Below are 20,733 nucleotides of genomic sequence, written 5' to 3'. Positions count from 1 at the left end.
AAACTATTGTTTTACTCACCTCCTGTTTCTCCTGCACCTCAGCCACTATCTCCTGATCTGCAATCTTGGCACTGAAATGGCAGAGAGCAGCTCCTGAAGGCATGGGGAAGACAAACACTGCTTCCAGGGTGTTATCTTCCTCATTTATATACTTCAGGGTGGAGGTCACTGTCGCTACATGCCCCTGAACCTGCAGATCCACCTCGATGTTCTTTAGTGGAACTGAACAGAAAACATACAAAGATGACTGAGGTTACAGTTTATATCACATTTTGAGTTTTTCCTGAAAGAAGACATTAATACAAAAATCAGTCAGCAATAAAAGCTAGATGTTTTAAACCCAAAACTTCTGCAAATTGCAGTTACACATCAGTTCAACCACTGTGTGTTTTATCATTTATGCTACATGATACTATTAAATCCACTGACATACAAAAACATAGAATAACCCGTTTGTTGCTGTTGTTTTCTTTGGCTGATTTGTTTGCAAATTGCAAATTTGAAATTGCATTGCAGAAATCTAGCTGAAACCTGCCAAAATTAAAATAAAATCAAAATATTAGTTTGAACTGCATTTCCGATGCTTTGCACAGAAGTCAAGTCAAGTCAGGAAGTTTTTATTGTAATTTCAACCTTATATAGCTGATGCAGTACACAGTGAAATGAGAATGTTTCTCCAGGACCAAGGTGCTACATAAAACAAAGACAGAGCTAAGGACTTAGTAAGTTAGTCCTAGCCACATAAAGTGCATCTGTGCAACCTGGTGCAAACAGTGCAAGACAAGACAAAAAACAAAAACAGCACAGGACAAAAGACAGTGCAAACAAAAAATACAAGACAATACACAAAAGACACTACACAAGACAATACACAAAAAACAGCACCGACCAGTGTAAATACTGTATGTTCAAACAATATTGTGTGTGCAGAAATACACATCCAGACAATACAATTAGATGTATGTGTACATGGAGTTTCACCATGACGCAGTATATAAACATTTAAACAGTTAAAGGGATCAACAGCAAGCAGTACACAAAGAGTACAAGCTTGAAAACATGAACATGGTGGTTACTGTCGGTGAGTGAGTCGGTGAGTGAGTCGGTGAGTGAGTCGGTGAGTGAGTCGGTGAGTGAGTCGGTGAGTGAGTCGGTGAGTGAGTCGGTGAGTGAGTCGGTGAGTGAGTCGGTGAGTGAGGTTCGTTAAAAGAAATTGTAATAAAACAATAAAAACAACACACTACCTGGTTCGTTCTTGTTTGTCAGCAGGCCACAGTTCATTTTGTTGTTCTTCTGAAGGAATCTTTACTTTACTTTACACTTCTGAGGTTAAATCCCTAAAAATAAACCTGTTTATCAACGTGGAATTAGATTAAATTACACGCCGAGTATCTCACGTACGAAAAACAAATAAACATTAACACGAAACTGACAGTTAAAGAGCAGAAATAGCTAACAGTTTCCCGTCAGTAGACACCTACAGCAGGGTGAAATTAAAGCTGCAGACGGGAATTTTGTCCGTCACAAGTTTGAAGAGACTTTACGGAAAACGCTGGACTGCAGCCTGACTTCCTACTGGAGATTCTTGTGTTGACTCCAAAAATAGGGGCGGGGCTTTGGAACTATGGAAAGCCAAAAGAGTAAGAGGCTTAGTTTATAGTAATAATGTGTATACACCAATATGTACATATACATATACACAATGATTAACTGAAACATAGGTAGATGTTATTCATTTTGTAACATTATTTGGCATTATTATTTCCGAATCGATTGTAGATTTCTCAATGTAAATACAAAAACTAAAACAAAAAACAATTTGTTAAAAAAACAAATACTAAAATCTGCCATTCTGTTATAATGCCTGTATAATTTGTTGTAATGAAACAGTCATTTGGTCAGAGATGCTTGTGCACACTTACTTCTGGCAAATGCAAACATAATTAAGTAATTAATTTATTAATTAAAGCAGACCTATATAGTAGATAAGTGAATTATTTTAACATTATAATATGTTTTGCCCACAATTGCACGGCTTTCGTATTTTCATGCTTTAAATATTTTTTTATTCATAATTATTAAAGATGATCTAAATCTTAATATTACAATTACGACACCAGTTTTTAGGAGTTCCTCCTAAATTTGCCAGAACTACTTAAAGAATCAAACATAGAGAGGACACAAACATTTTGAACAGAAGGACCCTGACACTGAAGTGAATAAATGGACATTACAAACACAAATGCACAGATAAGTTTTATTAAGATGATTACCAATTAACAGAATGTATCCGTTCTCACAATAAGCTCTTAAAAAGTAAGATTTAAGTAAAGCAAACATACAGTATTTTAGCTAGCAGATATAATAAAAGTAAAGTATATAGTAAAAGCCCAGCCCTCTTTCTCCTGTCACTCCCTCACTTCAATATTGTTGTTGTCATTAACTATTTTAAATTTTATACATCTGGAAATTGTTGGATAACATCAGTGCATGTTAAACTAAAACCTGAACTAAAGGAAAGATTTTATAAACATAATGTCACTGTTGTATTTTAACTGAATTCTTTGCAATTGACAAACAAATCTGTGCAAAGATATTCAAAAGTTCTGTACAGTAAGGCAAATTCTCTTTTTTTGTATTCTTGTTTTTGTTATTAATGGAATACGATAAGATAATAGATCAGAATTTCAGCTTTTATTTAATGACATTTACATCTAGATGTGTTAAACTCAATAACACAACACCTTTGGTGGCAGACCACGCAATTATGTGAGGAAAAGTATAATAACAGGTCAAAAACTGTCTTTAAATAACAAAAGTAAATAACACTTAATATTTGGTTACTTTAAGACTCTTCTCTGTTCTGGCACCAAGGTGGTGGAACGAACTTCCCCTAGAGGTCCGGACAACTGAGTCACTGGCTATTTTCAAACGGCGGTTGAAGACCTACTTATTTAGGAAACACTTCAACTAGCACTTCTTTCCCTATCTTTTGCATTATTTAAAAAAAATAAATGAATTAAAAAAATAAAAAAAAAAAACCTGACACTTTTTCACTGTAACTTTGAACAAATGTTTTAAACTCATGGTATCTTAAGAATGTAACCTTGTGAGCCAGCATTAATGTATTCAATGCTAGAGACTTAAGCACTTATGTACGTTGCTCTGGATAAGGGCGTCTGCCAAATGCTGTAAATGTAAATGTAAATAGCCCTTATTTGCAATAACTGCATCAGAACTTGACTTATCTCTTTACTTCTTTTTGAATTTCAATCTGACCTTCTGATCCTTACTGCTTATAAGATGTTTAGATCTTGTGGTATACATTCACACCTGCCCCGTGAACAGACATCACTGACTGTCATATTTGGGTTTTTCATCATAACTCTTCTAAAATACTGTTGTTTTCTTTTGCCCATTTGTTGAACATCTGCTTGTTAGTACACCAGTGGTTACTTTTTCAGGACATTCCAAATTGTTTTATTTGCTATGCCCAACGCTAGTGCAATGGCTCTGATCTGTTTCCCTCTATTCTCAGATTCAAAATAGTTTGCTTTTCTCCCATTGACAGCTCTCTGGTTTTCAAAGCAAGAGTAGATATTCAGTGCTATTAACTAACTGGCAATGCAAAACGCGTGAAAGTTACATGTGCCAATATTTTTGATCAGTTAATAAATGGATGTGTTCAAACAAAAGGAGCATGTTCTAAGCTAGATTTAAATGGACATATCAGGGATTTAAAGCTGTAATTCTGATCTATTGTCTCATACATTTTTTGATCTCAAATCCAAATGAATTCAGTCTATAGAAAAAAACAATAAAACCTGCCTTGCTGTTGCAATACATTTATAGAGATAATCAGGCTAATGAAAGCTTTTTTTTTTTAAAGAATTATTCTCTCATGGCTGCTGCGGGATGAAAGAGTTCAGAGGCCAAGAGCATCTTCTGTAACCTGACAGCCCAGCAAAGAGTTTCCTGCCTGTATACACTCTGACTGGTTGACCACTGAAACACACAATCATCATCATCATCATCATCATCATCATCATCATCATGACAGTGCTGGTTAGACATTTCCCTTAATCAGAAAACTGCTTCTTTGAAATTTAGATGTTTGAGCTGTAAAAAGTGCTTTACATTGTTTAAATGTTTTATATCACAGTTACGTAATTGATGATTTAAATGTAGAATTTACCTTTCTGACTATGGATCCATGACACTGCCTTCATGGCCAAAAACTGCCACTCAACCTGAGCATCGATCTTAAAGCCGTGCAACCAAATCAAAGCAAGAAGTGTAGCCCAGACATCTGGCTTCACCTGTACACAAAAAACAATAGGATTTTTACATACAATCACCATCACTACACATACACCCAAAAAACATAAGAATGAAGAAAAAGTGTGATCTCTGTGACTCTGATTGTGTTAATGATGTTGGTACCAGTAGGGTTGGTTTGAGCATTTCAGGAACTGCTGATCTCCTGGAATTTTTACACAACAAACATGACATTTGTTTAAATTGCAAGGATATATTAACTCAAATAATCACTCTGTACAATGGTGGTCAGTAGAAAAGCATCTCACCATGCACAAAATATCAAACGCTGAATTGATGAGATGCAACAGCAGAAGATCATGTTGAGTTTCCACATCTATTAGCCCAGAAAAGGACTCTCATGAGGCACTCACGGGAAAAGACTCACCCAAATTCAACAGTTTGAGATTAGGAAAAAAATTCATCTGGTCCTTTTCCAGTCTTCACTGTTCCAGTTCTGATGTGTGAGCTTGTACTCATAATAGCCCCAGGATCCTGTTCCTGGCTGACAGGAGAGGAACCTGAGGTGGCCTTCTGCTGTTGTAGCTCATCAACTGAAAAGGTTTGATCTGTTGTGTGATACTTTTCACCTCATTCTCCTTCTGCATGAACTCTACATACTGTTGTGTCTGAAAATCCCAGGAGATCAGTGGATTCTGGAATACTCAAACCAGCCCATTTGCTTTATGCCAACATTTATGTCACAATCACTTATGTTTGATATGAAGCATAAGATTAGATGCTAACTAATTAGATTAGATAACTGTATGAATGTACAGGTGTTTATGATATCGGCAGTGGATCTATGCATCTATATATAAGAATGATCTTAAATATTCATTCATATATATATAATTGGAACACAAAAACACACACAAACACGCTTGGTGTTGGAATAGTGGAAATAGTCTTTGTAGTCTTCCAGTACATCTGGTTAGCTGCATGTGTAGATACAGTCAGGCTTAGTATGCTCAAGAAAGGATTCATAATTTTTGTCCTGCCCGAGTGGAAGAGGTCAATGGTTAAAATTTCCTTTAGAGTCACATGTTAACACAGATATTTAATGTATAAAAACCTGTGCAGGAATCTTCTCGATCAGCTCTTTTTCTGTTTTCCCAAACACTTCTGCAAGTGTAGAACCAATTTCCCAGCAACCTGAAGCCTTCTGGAGATCGATGAGCTCCATCAGTGGGTCCTTTCGAGTCTTTGAAGTTTCTACAGAGACATACATATTAAAAAAATAGACCCAGCATACACACACACACACACAAACACACACACCTATACACACAACAACCACAAGATACATTTCTTATAAAGTCACTGTTCAACATTACCTCGGTTGTTATCTGAGCGTCTGCAACCTAGAGCAATGAAATTTGTTTTAGATTTATGACAAAACATTTGAGAATTGTAATAGTACATAAATAAAGACAATCTGGCATTATCATTATCATTTCATTTGAGAGTTCTGAGGTCAAGCAGTTTATGAGGTAACTTTTGGATCTCATTTCAGTTTGTCAACAGAATATGGCTCACATGCTTCAGAATTGTCACACATCTCAAAGCCTAATGAACCTGGAAAGGTGTTATTTATCAAATGTTAATCCTTTTTACTTCAGACACAAGGTGATTGTGTCAAAAGAGTTCCATTTTAACTTTATCAGTCCAAAGTACTTCAAAAATGCTTTGGGCTTATCTGAGTATTGTTTTGCTTACAACAGACATTGTCTTTTTCTGATTAGTTTGTAGGTTGTTATCTTCTCATGACTCTTCATGCAGATCATGCAAACAATGCTGCAGAGTACAATGGTGCAACTAGCATATGGCCAATCCTGTCTGAGAGTGTTTTTCTTTCTTATCTCTTCCAGAACTTCGCTTGATCTTTTTAAAATGTTGTATTTTCAAACAGCAGTATTTTTTAAATATCTTTTTATTACCTCTCTCAAACAATTGTAACAAGCAATTAGCATCATTTTGAAATCCTCTGCGGCATAGAGGATCCCATGGGTGAGACTTTTACTACATTTTTGACCTGTGTAATGAGTCTGAGATTTCATCTTCAAACTTTAAAATTTTCACGCACACACACACACATATATATGTATAAAGTTTTATATATATGGTCTACTAGGTAGTTAGAACTGCAGTACGTAGTGGCTCCTTAAAGTAACATTCAAACTTCTTTTTAAGTTTGCTTACAAAGCTTACAAAAGACTATACACATAATGTCTACCACAGGATAAAGTCCACAGACACAGTAAAGATAAAATAAGAGTCTTGTGTGAGAATGTAAAACTTACTATTATAATCTGTTGTTCCACAGTCTATATCCATAGAATCACTCATTGCTGTGGGACAAACCAAAAACACGCATGTATCATTGAGTCTAATATCCATATACATATCTGGAGTAGTAACTGATACAGAGTATGAGATTTATTGCCTTACAACCCTGACATGTATGTAGTTAAAGGGAAAAAAGTTTAGGCATACTTAATTTTCCATCAACAATAGTTCCTCAATTTACAATAAATATTGGAAAGATCAGATATGAAAATTTACAAATATATTAAGATTTAAAATGCTTTTATTTATTTGTATGTTTTTCAACATTTATTTAGCTTATTAAACTGGGTCACATTTGGCTCAAGTATAGAGTTTGTTTCTAGTGATTACAGGCTACACTCCATGTTCATAGTCACAGAGAACAATCATTCTCTTGTAAAACATCAGCAGTGGACATTTATAGTTTTGTCTGGGGGAAGGGGAACAATAGCTGAATTATTCTTTCTTTTGTCATGTTTCCCATGCGTTAATAAAGATTATATTTGCGTATTTGTTTAGTGGGTCATTATATTTATATTTTGTGTATATAATTGTGTATATAATCCCTGCTAGATCATTTGGAACAGGCTAAGTCCTTTATAAATAAGAATCTCTAGAGCTCATGAGAGGAGGTGACTGTCTGCCTGTCAGTCTGTCTGCCTGTCAGTCTGTCTGCCTGTCAGTCAGTCTGTCTGCCTGTCTTTCTGCCTGTCTTTCTGCCTGTCAGTCTGTCTTTCTGCCTGTCAGTCTGTCTGCCTGTCAGTCAGTCTGTCTGCCTGTCTTTCTGCCTGTCTTTCTGCCTGTCAGTCTGTCTTTCTGCCTGTCAGTCTGTCTTTCTGCCTGTCAGTCTGTCTTTCTGCCTGTCAGTCTGTCTGTGTACCTGGATGTCTGTCTTTCGGTCCGTCTGTTGGAGGCCACAATAAATCACCTTCCGAAGTTACATTTATGGCATTTGGCAGACACCCTTATCCAGAGCAACTTACATTTATCTCATTTATACAGCTGAGCAAGTGAGGGTTAAGAGCCTTGCTCAGGGGCCCAGGAGTGGCAGCTAGGTGGCCATGGGATTCGAACTCCCGACCTTCTGATCAATAGTCTGACACCTTAAACACTGAGCTACCACTTCCCCTAGAGTTCCACTTACTTAAAAAATCGTAACTTGGTGTGGCACAACGGACTTGGGACTTGATGGTACCTGTAGGATAAACCAAACACACACATGAATCACTGAGTCAAATATCCATACACACATAACTGGAGTAGTGACTGATACACAATATAAGTTTTACTGCCTTACAATCCTGACATGTATGTAGTTAAAGAAATAAAGTTTATGCATACTCACACTTTTCCCTTTTCGCTATAAGACAATTTCATGAATGTGTGAAAAAGAAATGTTAAGAAATATGTTAATGGAACATAATTATGAAAATAAATATATGTTCAGTATATATGTAAAAAATGTTTTACTACAATCTTTATAAATGCACTATAGTAACTGAAAAAGAATGATAGTCTGATCTTTCTTTTAGTCTGTTCAACAAGCATTTAGAAAGCATAATGTTCAATTACTTACAAGAGCTAAAAAATCCTTTCATCTTTGTAGAGAAACCTATTTTAATGAAACAGAAGGAAACAAGGATAGTTAGACATTTGCTCAAAAAGACTAAAGCTAGTATTGATCTCAGATAGGTTTTAGTGATGCGACTAAAGATGTAGAATGCTATCTATCTACCTATTTATCTATCTATCTTTATTTGTTTTTACAAAAACAATTCTTGGATCCATGACTAGTAAATAGTGATTAATAAACAACAGACTACACTCTATGTCCACAGTCACAGAGATACCTTTTCACACACATTACATTACGGTTAATTTATCTAATATAAACACTAATACTACAGTAGTTCATATTACTGCATTTTATTTATATTTAACAATCAATAAACCTTAATATCATTAAATAAAGTTGTTTGGCAAAGTTAATATCAATTATCAACACAACAATATCAATGATTATTCAATCCAGGTCTCAAAAGTCTGCATCAGGTAATAAAAGCTGTATTTGTGTGTTGTACTAAAATGTAATGTTTTAATCTTGGATGTTTATGCTGGAAATTGGTATTAAGCCACAATTTTGAGTTGTGTCATAGCATTAAAGTTAAGGCCCAAGTGAAAAAACTAAGTCCATAAGGAAAGCCCTTATCCTTCTTTGCTTCTATGTTATAGTTGACTCTTTTGAGATTTTATCGTAACTTTCTAACAAGCTGAGATATGTGAAGAAATGAATTTCACTGTGTGGTGCATGTAATAAATAAAGACATTTAATTCCTACTACTTCTTCTATGCTCAGAGGAACCCAGTCATGCTTTAAAAGGATTGATCTTTCCCAAACTAAAAGCCTACAAATGTCTAAAATGTTTGTCTCATTAACATTAATCTTAATCTTCACTGGAATGATGTAACATATGATAGGAGATTTTTATGCATTACACAATTCAGATCTCGGCAGCTCCCACTCTGTGTTTATATAATCTACTGCTTCATGCTGGTGTTAATGATAGATACTCCTATTTCACAAAAACAGCACTTAAACTTGATTTTCACAGACTGACTGGTGTCAGTGGAGCCGTCCTATGTGCACATGTAAAGTCAATGAGACTTTAAGTACAACTTGTTCTACTGCCTGATGTTTGTCTATAAAGATTGCATGGCCATATGCTTGATTTTATGCTGACAACATATATAAACTGACACTAACCTTTATTATTCTGAACAATGTTATTTTATAAATCATTCTCAAACTGTACCATCAAATTACCAATATATTTGATGAAGAAAATACAATATAATATTAGTCTCATGGCCCAGAAGTGTTTACAATCTTCTGTGTTCAGTTACTTACTGGAATATTTAGATGGAGCCGAATTCCTCGCTGCAAATAAGCAAACAGGACATGTTAGATTTTTGGTGTGTTTAGGAATAAAAGCACTAAAACCATGATTACTAATCGAAATGCCCTGAATGCTGTGTTCTGTTACTTACGGGCAGCTATTCCGTTTGAACTCACTGTACATACAAACAAAAACAAGATGTTAGTTTCTTCATGTGCTCTGTGTAATGTTTTCATGCATAAAACCATGAATGTTAATCAGAATTCCATGAATACTGTTATTTAGACTGTAATGTAGATCCTGTAATATCACTGCACATATACAAAAGAAAAACAGGAAATAAGTTTCTCTATGTGCTCTGATAAGAGTTAAAAAGCATTAATGTTTAAATGCTCATATTACTGTATATTATTATTATTGTTGTTTTTGATCTTCTTCTTCTTATTATTATTTTTATTCATACTCTTATTCTTATTATTTATATCTCTCTCACTCACTCATTTTCTACCGCTTATCCGAACTACCTCGGGTCATGGGGAGCCTGTGCCTCAGGCGTCATCGGGCATCAAGGCAGGATACACCCTGGACGGAGTGCCAACCCATCGCAGGGCACACACACACTCATTCACTCACGCAATCACACACTACGGACAATTTTTCCAGAGATGCCAATCAACCTACCATGCATTTGGACCGGGGGAGGAAACCGGAGAGAAACGGGGAGAACATGCAAACTCCACACACACAAGGCGGAGGCGGGAATCGAACCCCGACCCTGGCGGTGTGAGGCGAAAGAGCTAACCACTACGCCACCATCATATTAGCAATATATTTGATGAAGAAAATACAATATAATATTAGTCTCATGACCCAGAAGTGTTTACAAACTTCTGTGTTCAGTTACTTACTGAAAGATGTAGATGTAGGCAAATTAGAATAGAAACCCATTGAACATCCCATCAGCACTGTAAGTATATAAAGAAAAACAGGATGTTAGTTTCTCTGTGTGTTCTGTATAATGTGTTTTTACGCATAAAAGCACTAAAACTGTGGATGCTGATCAAAGTAATGTTTTTGTATACAGTATGTAGAGAAATGTTATATTGCAGTTACAAAATAAAGAAGAAGAATACTGACTCGGGGTAGGAATTCTCCTCTTCACCAGCGGCCCCTTCACAGCTTGTTTGTTGCCCTTATGAACAGCTATGAAGGCTGTGTGTGAGCTGCTCACTCCACACTGCTTACTCAGTTCCACCACTCTGGCCTTCAGAGTATCTTTATCAGTTCCATCAACCCTCTCGTCTCTTTCCAGAGAACGGATCAGAGAGCGAGCACCAAGCCTGTGGATGGCCATCCTGTACACACATACACACAAACACACACTGATTAACAATTACACAGATAAATCTATATTTCGCTTTAGTTTTGACTGAAATCCTCCATAAACTGGTGGTTGGTTCATCTTATTGCACTAAACTAACACTGAGTACTGTAAAGCTGATATTTATTACTATTATGAGTATGACAGCTAAAGACACCCAGCCAGGGTTTATTATGCAGTCATATGGAAAGTTGTGGCTCAGTGATCAAGGTGTTGGACTACTGATTAGAAGGTTGTGGGTTCAAATCCCAGTACCACCAAGCTGCCACTGCTGGGCCCATGAGCAAGGCCCTTAACCCTCAGATGCTCACAGTTATAAATGGGATAAGGATGACTGCTAAATGCTGTAAATGTAAGAAGTGTTAGAGAGTACACCAGGCACTTACCCTGTGTTCTCGACAGGCTTCAGGAAGAAGTCAACACTGTTTGTGACCTCTTGACCCCCCAGGCGATAATGCACTGATATTTTTCCCTTAGCATCTGGGTTCTGACATTCCTAGGGATGGAGTGAACAGTGATTACTAAAAGATCCAGTCATGTTCTTGTAGGAGAACCACAAATTATACAGATGTTTGAGTTTAACCATTTATAAAATTCTGCATAAATCATTGCAAATTCATAGAGTGAAATAAGTTTACATTTTCACCTTTCCTTTCAACTGGGCATAAATCAGTGCTCTTTGACCATGGAACAGTGATTTAATTTGGGGGCTCAGATGAGAGAAAGACAATCCAAACCAGTCCTCAGTGATATCAGTCACTGCTGGTTGTAAAGCATAGCGAAGAGACTGCATTACCTAGCATTGGGAATGAAAGACATGTTCAATAAAAAGTGTGAAATGTAGTAAGATTTCCCAATAAATCTCTCATCTGTTTGTCAGTGGGAACATGAGACCCAGAACATGCAGAATTATCTGTACATTCTGTAAATGACATAATTGACAAACATCACATCATTTGAATGACACTGTAATGACTATTAACTAATATTATTTGAGCAGAAACCAGTCTTACTTTGGCCTGCATGCGATCAGTTCCTGTGATGAACTGGGCGTGGCCACAGCTGTTCTCAGCCAATCCTGTAATGAGTTCAGAACTTGCACCTTCACCAATCCCAAATGAGAAGCATCTGTTTAAACAAAGGAGTGGATTTTAAATCCTTTATGAGTCGTTTAGATCAGAGGAGAACTTTAAAACATGTAAACAAGTGAACACTAAATCACAACTAGTCATGATGCTTCATCCACAAATGTTAAATAAATATTTTTTATTACTATAAATAGCTCCACCAAAGCATTACATTACTATTTACATTGATAAATAACTTTATTCTCTTTTAAAATCCAATTATATTTAGGGCTGAATAATATTTGCTTCTGTTATACAAGTCCCTTAGATTAAGCTGTTACTCCAGAAAAGATTACTATTAAACTCTCAGATGTACAAAAATGAGTTAAACTGGAGGATGCTTGAGGATGCACATTCACACACACATACGCACGCACACATACACGTATGCACACACATTGACACAAGCGCACACACGCAGACACGCACACAAGTAGTGAGAGGAAAACTGGTATTAAGCGTATTAAGTATATCACTGGTACTAACAGTCTAAAATTATATATTATATATATTATAATAATTATAAAAAATCTATAATTTTCCCAGTATTACAGCCAGAGCTAATTAATCAACAGCTGACTAATTGGAATAAAGAAACTAACAGTGTTGTGGTGTGATACATTTTCCTTTTTTATATTAATATCTGGTCCACTTTAGTGAATTGTGGTTTAAACTATTTTGCTCCTTCCTTCTGAAAATCTAATGTTAATTCTCATGAAATAAAATAATGAAATATTTGTACAACTCAGTTAGCTATTATGTATTAGGAACAATTGAAATGCTTTCCATATGTAAACTATTAGATATTCAGTTCTGCATTATGAATGTTTTAAAATTTAAACAGCACATGCCTGTGGAGATCAGCATTGCTCTTGACACAGTGAAGAACATCTTTGGTGTTTCCTACTTCACCGTCTGTAAATATGAAGAGCTGAAAAGAGAGAGAGAGAGAAATTTAAAGACGAGCTCCCTTGAAATTTCTCACTGTGGATAAAGAATAATATTACCTGTCTTGGGTGTTTGGAGATGCAAGGTTGCTTGTAAATGTGTTCCAAAGCAGGCAGAATCTCTGTGCCCCCCATGTCTGCTTGCATCTCCTTTACCTTCTGCACCGCCTGCTCCATAGTGTCCTGATTGTACTGCACACTTTGACTAAAATCAGAGAAACATACAGCAGACACAACAAATTAGCTAACCTGCTCTGTATCACTCTCACATACTCACTCACTCCAGGTCAGTTACAACACTGGGCATGAGGTGAAACCACAACCTGGATGAAACGCCAGTCCTAGGGCCTAAATGTAGGCTTTGTCTGTATATCAACTACCATGTTCTGGGAGGTTGGAAGAACCCAGAGAAAAAAACATGAACATGAGATAAACTTGTCACTACAGGGACAGAAACCTGAGCTCAAAATCAAGACCTGGAAGGAAGCAAAGCTACTTGTTTATACCACCCAGCCCTTCATCCTTTCATTTCATCCATTGGTGCATCTCATTAGTGACAAAAATAGGACCTATTCACTGCGTCATGTGATTTGAACTCACGGGAAGAAGGAACTATAGTGAGAGCCAAAGCCATAGATGTTGAAGTAACAGTCCATGGGGAGACTCTTCAGTAGCAGGAGAAGAGTGTCCTAAACACATCATTACACACAGTCAGTGTTATTCTTAGTTCACACGGCAAAAAAAGAAAGAAAAGAAGTGTTACTGTTAAATTAAGTGTTAAGTCTTACCCTGGCACAGTCAATGCGTTCCTGTGCACCTGGTCCATTATGCATATTACAGGACATACTGCCAGATCTGTCCATAACAAACACAAACTCACCACACGTCGACATGGAGGACATCACTGACTCAGGGAACTCTGGATAGAAACTGACCATGACCACTGGATCTCCCATGAGAGATCCTAAAAAGAGAAAAAAAAAAAAATCAACAGAATTGTAATGAAACAAAAGTAAGAAAAGAAGAAACTATGAACCAATGACCAAGAAAATAATGACCAACCAAAATAGACTGTGTGTTTATTCTACTTTTAGCAGTAGTACTTTTCCAAAGAAGCTCGAAATTGTCTGAATCCATAAACAGTGTGTTTTTCCTTGCATTATAGTTTAGGGAACAGATTTGTGAAATTGTACCTGACTCTGCTGCAGGAGCTCCAGCCTCCACTATAGCAGTGAGCTGATGGGGATTCTGATAATATAGATACAGCTCGACATCTCGATCAAACATGTGACCTGCACCAAGACTTACCTAAACACACACACACACACAATACTCAGTGTTCTGATAAAACAATTAAAAACAGTGAATAATAATAATAATAATAATAATAATAATAATAATAATAAAAGACATCCTTCTGTGTGTATGGTGTGTGTGTGTGTGTATATAGGATCCAGTCAGGGGATAGTGAGGGACATTCCAAAAGCTCCAGCTTGCATTTCTCAATGTTGTTTTTAGTTGGTTTAAATGTTTGTTTTTTTGACTGAAGCTTCCAAAATGTGAACCCATTCTTCCATCCATCTACCTGTGCAATGTTTTTGTGCAACCAGTTGCCACACAACTTTAAAGCAAAGTAGATCGGTTCTGAGTTGGAAAGATGCTCCATCAATCAAAGGCTGCTCTGTTTTCTTCTTTGATGATTGTGGCTAAAGAGTTCCATTATTTGTCAGGGATGGCACACAAGGGCCTAAATTCAAGGCTGCACTGAATTGAATAATGGAAGCTGGCACAATACAGGGGTGGCAGAGTTCAATATAACAGACAGTCCAATAATCCAAGACACAGGTGAACAGGGTTAAACAGTCCTGTGATCCTCAGCACAGGCAAACTGTGTAATCCAAATATCGGTAATGAAGTAATACAGGGCAGGCAAAAACAACTACGGAAAAAAGTCAGGGTCGAACCAGGCAGCAGTATCGTATAGCAGGCAGAATTGGCAATGGGAGAGCAAGCAGGTTCAAACAAAGCAGATCAGGAACAGCAAAAAGGTGGGAGGACTAGACAGGAGCACAAGGCAAACTGAGAATACATGGCAAAGGAAAGCTTGTCGACGGAGTGTTAAATAGTGCAGGGAAGCATGAAATGGCTGATGCCCTGGAAGTGGTGCTACTCCCAAGATGGCCAGAAGTGGTCACTGAAACCTGATGTGAAGGTCGCAAACCCGGAGGTGTGGGGAGGCACAGTGACATCTTTACTTAATCAGGCCACAGAACATGTTTCAAAAATGCCTTTGGTTTATTCTAAATATGTTTTGATTGTCCAGGACTTCCCACAGATGTTTGATCAGCTTGAGAGCTGGGGAACATGGAAACCAAGTCATGCTGAAAGAGGCCACTGCCATTAAGGAATATTGTTGCCATGAAGCCATGTATTCTGTGTGTGTGTGTGTGTGTGTGTGTGTGTGTGTGTGTCTCAGTTCTTGTAGTCAACATGTTGGAACAGTCTGTCAACAGTCATTCCAGCTTGCTCATTAGGAATAGATATAAAGTATTTTATATTTTAAATTAATATTTATAAATTAATTGTAAACTTTAAATTTATTTATTTTTATATGCATTATCTGTAAAGCTGCTTTGAGACAATGTGAATTGCTAAAAGTGCTATACAGTACAAATAAATTGAATTGAAATGAATTATATTGAATAAAGTCTTGAGCTACTGAATACTAATTGTATTGAATATAGTCTTGACAAGGGTTACACCAAAGAAAAGCTGTTAGATGACTACATGTGTTTGTACAATACACCCACTGATAAATCACTGCATCAGTCAAGATCAAATTGATTCATTAAACAGATTTAGTTCATCATTATACCTTTAAACTTTATAGCTCTGTACTCTCTCTCTCTCTCACGCGCACGCTCTCACATGCGTGCGCACTCTCTCACATGCGCACACTCTCTCACATGCGCACACTCTCTCACACGCACATACACACACCTTTGCCTTGGTGTGGTCTGTGTTGAGGAACATCAGAGGCTCTAGAGGACATTTGGACTCCACTTTAGTGATGGGGTTTGGAGAGTTTATATGTGCAGTAAAAGAGAGGGAGTAGGGGATACCAGTAGAACTTGATGTTATCTCTGACACTATACCACCCCCTGTACCTGAAAATAAAACACACAACAGATTATATGATTCATTCACATGAAGGATGATCCATTTAGCTAGGTATTTGTATCGTTACACTGAGATGTGACAGTAAAGTGTGTCAGATGTATTTCAGTAAAGTATTAGAGATGATCCGGATACTCGGCTGAAACGAGTATCCGGTACGGATAAAGCACTTCTGCCGAGTACGAGTATTATACAAGTAATACGAATCAATATTTGTGCTCGGATTGAATGAAAATCATCATTGGGTAGCTGATTGTGTCAGCGTTCTGTGATAAGCTAGTCACAGCGCCCCTCCCCTACAGTGATAGGCTAGTCACAGCGCCCCTCCCCTACGCACATACAGATGTATTGTGTTGCTGTATCTCGTTCTGCTCACTCACAGTCACACACAGAACAGCTCTCTGTCTCTCCCTCAGTCACTCGGGTTCGCAGGTCTTTTCCGTTAACGTTTAGTTTTTCTTCAGCTTTTTACTTCGGGTTGTAACGTTAATAAATACATACTTACTAACCAGTAGAGTTCTGGTAAACGTGGGTTCGTTCAGACGTGGTTATTTTTATTACCAAATTAATTATTACCAGTTAAAGCCCCACCCATTTTAAGACAAGCCCCGACTACTTCCGGATTAGGCCCCATCCACTCCGAGTACAGATACAGATATGGATAATTCATATGATTAACAGATACAGATACAGATAATGCTGTACTCGCTCATCCCTATAAGGTATGTTTAGTAAGTGACAGTAAGTTGTGTTCTGCTGGCTGTGTGTGTGTGTGTGTGTGTGTGTGTGTGTGTGTGTGTGTGTGTGTGTGTGTGTGTGTGTGTGTTTAATACCAGCTGGTGTGTAGCGAGGGTTAAGTACTGCAGGCAGACAGAACTGCAGTGAATGGTCAGCCTGCACACTCAGTTCAATGATATAGATGAAGGTGACAGCGGCACTCTGGTGTGGAGGCAGAGAGCCCACACTGAGCCTGAACACGTCCGCAGACTCCTCACTCTCCTCCAACAGAAACGCCTGTTCACCTGAACTCAGTGCATCATCGTACTGCTCCCGCGCCTGACCCAGGACAACATACATGTGTTAAAGTTACATTCCCACCGAGCATCAGGCATGTTGTCCACCTACATTCATTATTACTGTTAACCTGTCTACAGGTAAAACTATTGTTTTACTCACCTCCTGTTTCTCCTGCACCTCAGCCACTATCTCCTGATCTGCAATCTTGGCACTGAAATGGCAGAGAGCAGCTCCTGAAGGCATGGGGAAGACAAACACTGCTTCCAGGGTGTTATCTTCCTCATTTATATACTTCAGGGTGGAGGTCACTGTCGCTACATGCCCCTGAACCTGCAGATCCACCTCGATGTTCTTTAGTGGAACTGAACAGAAAACATACAAAGATGACTGAGGTTACAGTTTATATCACATTTTGAGTTTTTCCTGAAAGAAGACATTAATACAAAAATCAGTCAGCAATAAAAGCTAGATGTTTTAAACCCAAAACTTCTGCAAATTGCAGTTACACATCAGTTCAACCACTGTGTGTTTTATCATTTATGCTACATGATACTATTAAATCCACTGACATACAAAAACATAGAATAACCCGTTTGTTTTCTCTATACACTGAAGACAGCTTGAAGTCAAAATATGAGTATGAGTATAAGACAATAGATCAGGTATTTCAGGCATCTCTGGAGGACTGTTATAACTTCAGCCCTGTTCTGTGGAATTTGCTGATGACCTCACTGACATTTGTTTTGGGGATTTACTTTCCAGCTCTATCAACTGTGACAAATGCTGTTGTTTTCTCTGGCTGATCTGTTTGCAAATTGCAAATTGTATAATTGTGAAATATACAAATAAAAAAATAAAATGCCAAATGTTACTGCATTTTTGTCGACAAGAAAATAAACCTCTGAGAAATTTCAAGGAAAAGTAAAATCCATTTGAAATTGCATTGCAGAAATCTAGCTGAAACCTGCAAAAATTCAAATAAAATAAAAATATTAGTTTGAACTGCATTTCCGATGCTTTGCACAGAAGTCAAGTCAAGTCAGGAAGTTTTTATTGTAATTTCAACCTTATATAGCTGATGCAGTACACAGTGAAATGAGAATGTTTCTCCAGGACCAAGGTGCTACATAAAACAAAGACAGAGCTAAGGACTTAGTAAGTTAGTCCTAGCCACATAAAGTGCATCTGTGCAACCTGGTGCAAACAGTGCAAGACAAGACAAAAAAAAAAAAAAAAACAGCGCAGGACAAAAGACAGTGCAAACAAAAAATACAAGACAATACACAAAAGACACTACACAAGACAATACACAAAAAACAGCACCGACCAGTGTAAATACTGTATGTTCTAACAATATTGTGTGTGCAGAAATACTGGAATGAACACAGTATTATAGCACAGCTACATGAGGTATTGTAAAGTATTGTGCAAAACAGCCATCGACCGAAATGTAAGACAGCATGTGCAAAGAGCAAAAACAGTGTGCAAAACAGCATGTAAACAGTTTGATATGATGGTGCTGTGGACATGGATGTAAAATTGTAAGATTGTGTATGTGGTGTGGGTCATTGCAGTCCATACAGTTGATTGTGTGTGTGTCTGTGTGTGTGTATCAATCAGTGTTGGAGTGAGTATTAATGTTGTCATCAGCCAGGCAGGAAAAATCACTAGTGACCCTTCACACCCTGGACACAACCTCTTTCAGTTCCTCAATTCTGGCAGGTGCTACAGAACTTTGTTTACCAAAACTGCCAGAAACAGGAACAGTTTCTTTCTCCAGACAATCACACTGATTAACAACTCACCATAATTATATTCCCTGCTTCACATCTATAAGTACTGCATTATCAGGACTGTCAGTCATCAAACTGACAAACGCAAAATATTACACAATCTGTTATTTGCACTACCCTGCACTTCTCACACTTTATGTACATAACTGATCAGTCATATATTCTGTACTGATATTTAATACTCATACTGTCTATATCATATCACATCGGCTGCTTTATCTTGTATAGTCTGTATTATCTTGTCTTGTATAGTATAATGTTATTCACGTCTGTACTTTTGGACAGCTGGAACCAAATTCCTTGTGTGTCAACAGGCCAATAAACCTGATTTGTATTCTGATTCTGATGTCACAGTCAATGACTAAGAAAAGTGCTTGAAAAGACAATTGTGTCAATTATTAGTTTACCAATAAGTATTTGTTTTGGTATGATCGAGATCAGTCTCTTCCTGAAAAACAATACAATCTGCAGTGGAGACCATTGAGTTTTGAAATATTATTAACTCCTTCTGACTCCTTCTTGTTCTTCTTGATGGACTGTGACGTCATTTCCAAATTCAGCCACGCCCCATAGTTTAACCTCACATTACAACCTGACTGACAGGTTTCTGTGTACGTTCAAATGTAAACTATAGAGGATTTACATTTACATTTTAATTATGTCATACGTTATGCGCACACAACTAGACATCCAGACAATACAATTAGATGTATGTGTACATGGAGTTTCACTATGACGCAGTTTATAAACATTTAAACAGTTAAAGGGATCAACAGCAAGCAGTACACAAAGAGTACAAGCTTGAAAACATGAACATTTAATTTTGTTGAATCAAACATTGTTTCCGGGACGGTGTCTGGATCCAGCTCAGCTCTGATCGGGATAAATGTTAAGGATAAAGTGGTTACTGTCGGTGCGTGAGTCGGTGAGTGAGTCGGTGAGTGAGTCAGTGCGTGAGTTAAAAGAAATTGTAATAAAACAATAAAAACAACACATTACCTGGTTCATTCTTGTTTGTCAGCAGGCCACAGTTCATTTTGTTGCTCTTCTGAAGGAATCTTTACTTTACTTTACACTTCTGAGGTTAAATCCCTAAAAATAAACCTATTTATCAACGTGGAATTAAATTAAATTACACGCCGAGTATCTCACGTACGAAAAACGAATAAACATTAACACGAAACTGACAGTTAAAGAGCAGAAATAGCTAACAGTTTCCCGTCAGTAGACACCTACAGCAGGGTGAAATTAAAGCTGCAGACGGGAATTTTGTCCGTCACAAGTTTGAAGAGACTTTACGGAAAACGCTGGACTGCAGCCTGACTTCCTACTGGAGATTCTTGTGTTGACTCCAAAAATAGGGGCGGGGCTTTGGAACTATGGAAAGCCAAAAGAGTAAGAGGCTTAGTTTATAGTAATGATGTGTATACACCAATATGCAGGGGCGGTTCTAGACCTTTCTTAGGGTGGCTTCAGCCCCCGTGTCTGTGATCTCAGCCACCCTAAAACTTTTTACTTTCATAAATAAACAATAAAAATTACGTTAAAATGCAAGACATGTCGTCGATGGGAAAGAAAATTATTTATCAGTTTGATCCAAGAGCGATTTTTTTTTACTTTGCTTTTACGCGCGTGCGTTGTAGTCTTTCAAAAGCGCGTCTTCAGCTGTCTGCTTTATTTGAACGGAGAAGCACAGGCACGTGCAGCGTGCACGCGCAGTCAAAGCTGAAGGCATTTATCTATAACGTT

The 20,733-nt window shown here is 37.4% G+C and overlaps 2 protein-coding genes across 7 annotated transcripts in view; both read right to left on the bottom strand.

Annotated features, from left to right (window-relative positions):
* The window catches only part of LOC132857544 (von Willebrand factor A domain-containing protein 5A-like), a 24,631-nt gene extending 23,060 nt beyond the window's left edge, over window positions 1-1,571 (bottom strand). For 3 of the 6 annotated variants that reach the window (XR_009649556.1, XM_060887541.1, XM_060887542.1), the window contains exons 1-2: window positions 1,245-1,570; window positions 20-222 (exon numbers count right to left, since the gene is read on the bottom strand). Coding sequence is in view for 4 of the 6 variants with exons in the window: in XM_060887541.1 (XP_060743524.1) it covers window positions 20-222; window positions 1,245-1,281 (240 nt within the window). In the remaining 2 variants the exon portion in view is untranslated. Of the gene's footprint in view, window positions 1-19; window positions 223-1,244 lie in introns of all 6 variants that reach the window. The other 3 variants (XR_009649555.1, XM_060887540.1, XM_060887543.1) reach the window with 2 other exon arrangements.
* Window positions 1,572-2,243: 672 nt separating this feature from the next.
* On the bottom strand, window positions 2,244-20,315 carry LOC132856595 (von Willebrand factor A domain-containing protein 5A-like). Its single transcript, XM_060886218.1, has 24 exons — window positions 19,984-20,315; window positions 17,351-17,553; window positions 17,008-17,230; window positions 15,998-16,164; window positions 14,191-14,305; window positions 13,786-13,961; window positions 13,598-13,686; window positions 13,058-13,202; window positions 12,902-12,981; window positions 11,937-12,051; window positions 11,570-11,719; window positions 11,310-11,419; window positions 10,680-10,897; window positions 10,451-10,507; window positions 9,694-9,717; window positions 9,554-9,583; window positions 8,222-8,257; window positions 7,991-8,005; window positions 7,790-7,840; window positions 6,621-6,668; window positions 5,655-5,681; window positions 5,393-5,532; window positions 4,196-4,319; window positions 2,244-4,005 (listed from the first exon to the last, which is right to left on the bottom strand). Exons 1-24 carry the CDS (start codon window positions 20,018-20,020, stop codon window positions 3,926-3,928), a joined length of 2,460 nt encoding a protein of 819 aa, XP_060742201.1. The 5' UTR covers window positions 20,021-20,315; the 3' UTR covers window positions 2,244-3,925.
* Window positions 20,316-20,733: the final 418 nt, after the last annotated feature.

Source organism: Tachysurus vachellii, chromosome 14 (genome assembly GCF_030014155.1).
Source record: "Tachysurus vachellii isolate PV-2020 chromosome 14, HZAU_Pvac_v1, whole genome shotgun sequence".
NCBI lineage: Eukaryota > Metazoa > Chordata > Actinopteri > Siluriformes > Bagridae > Tachysurus > Tachysurus vachellii.
This window is presented reverse-complemented; position numbering and strand designations above follow the sequence as displayed.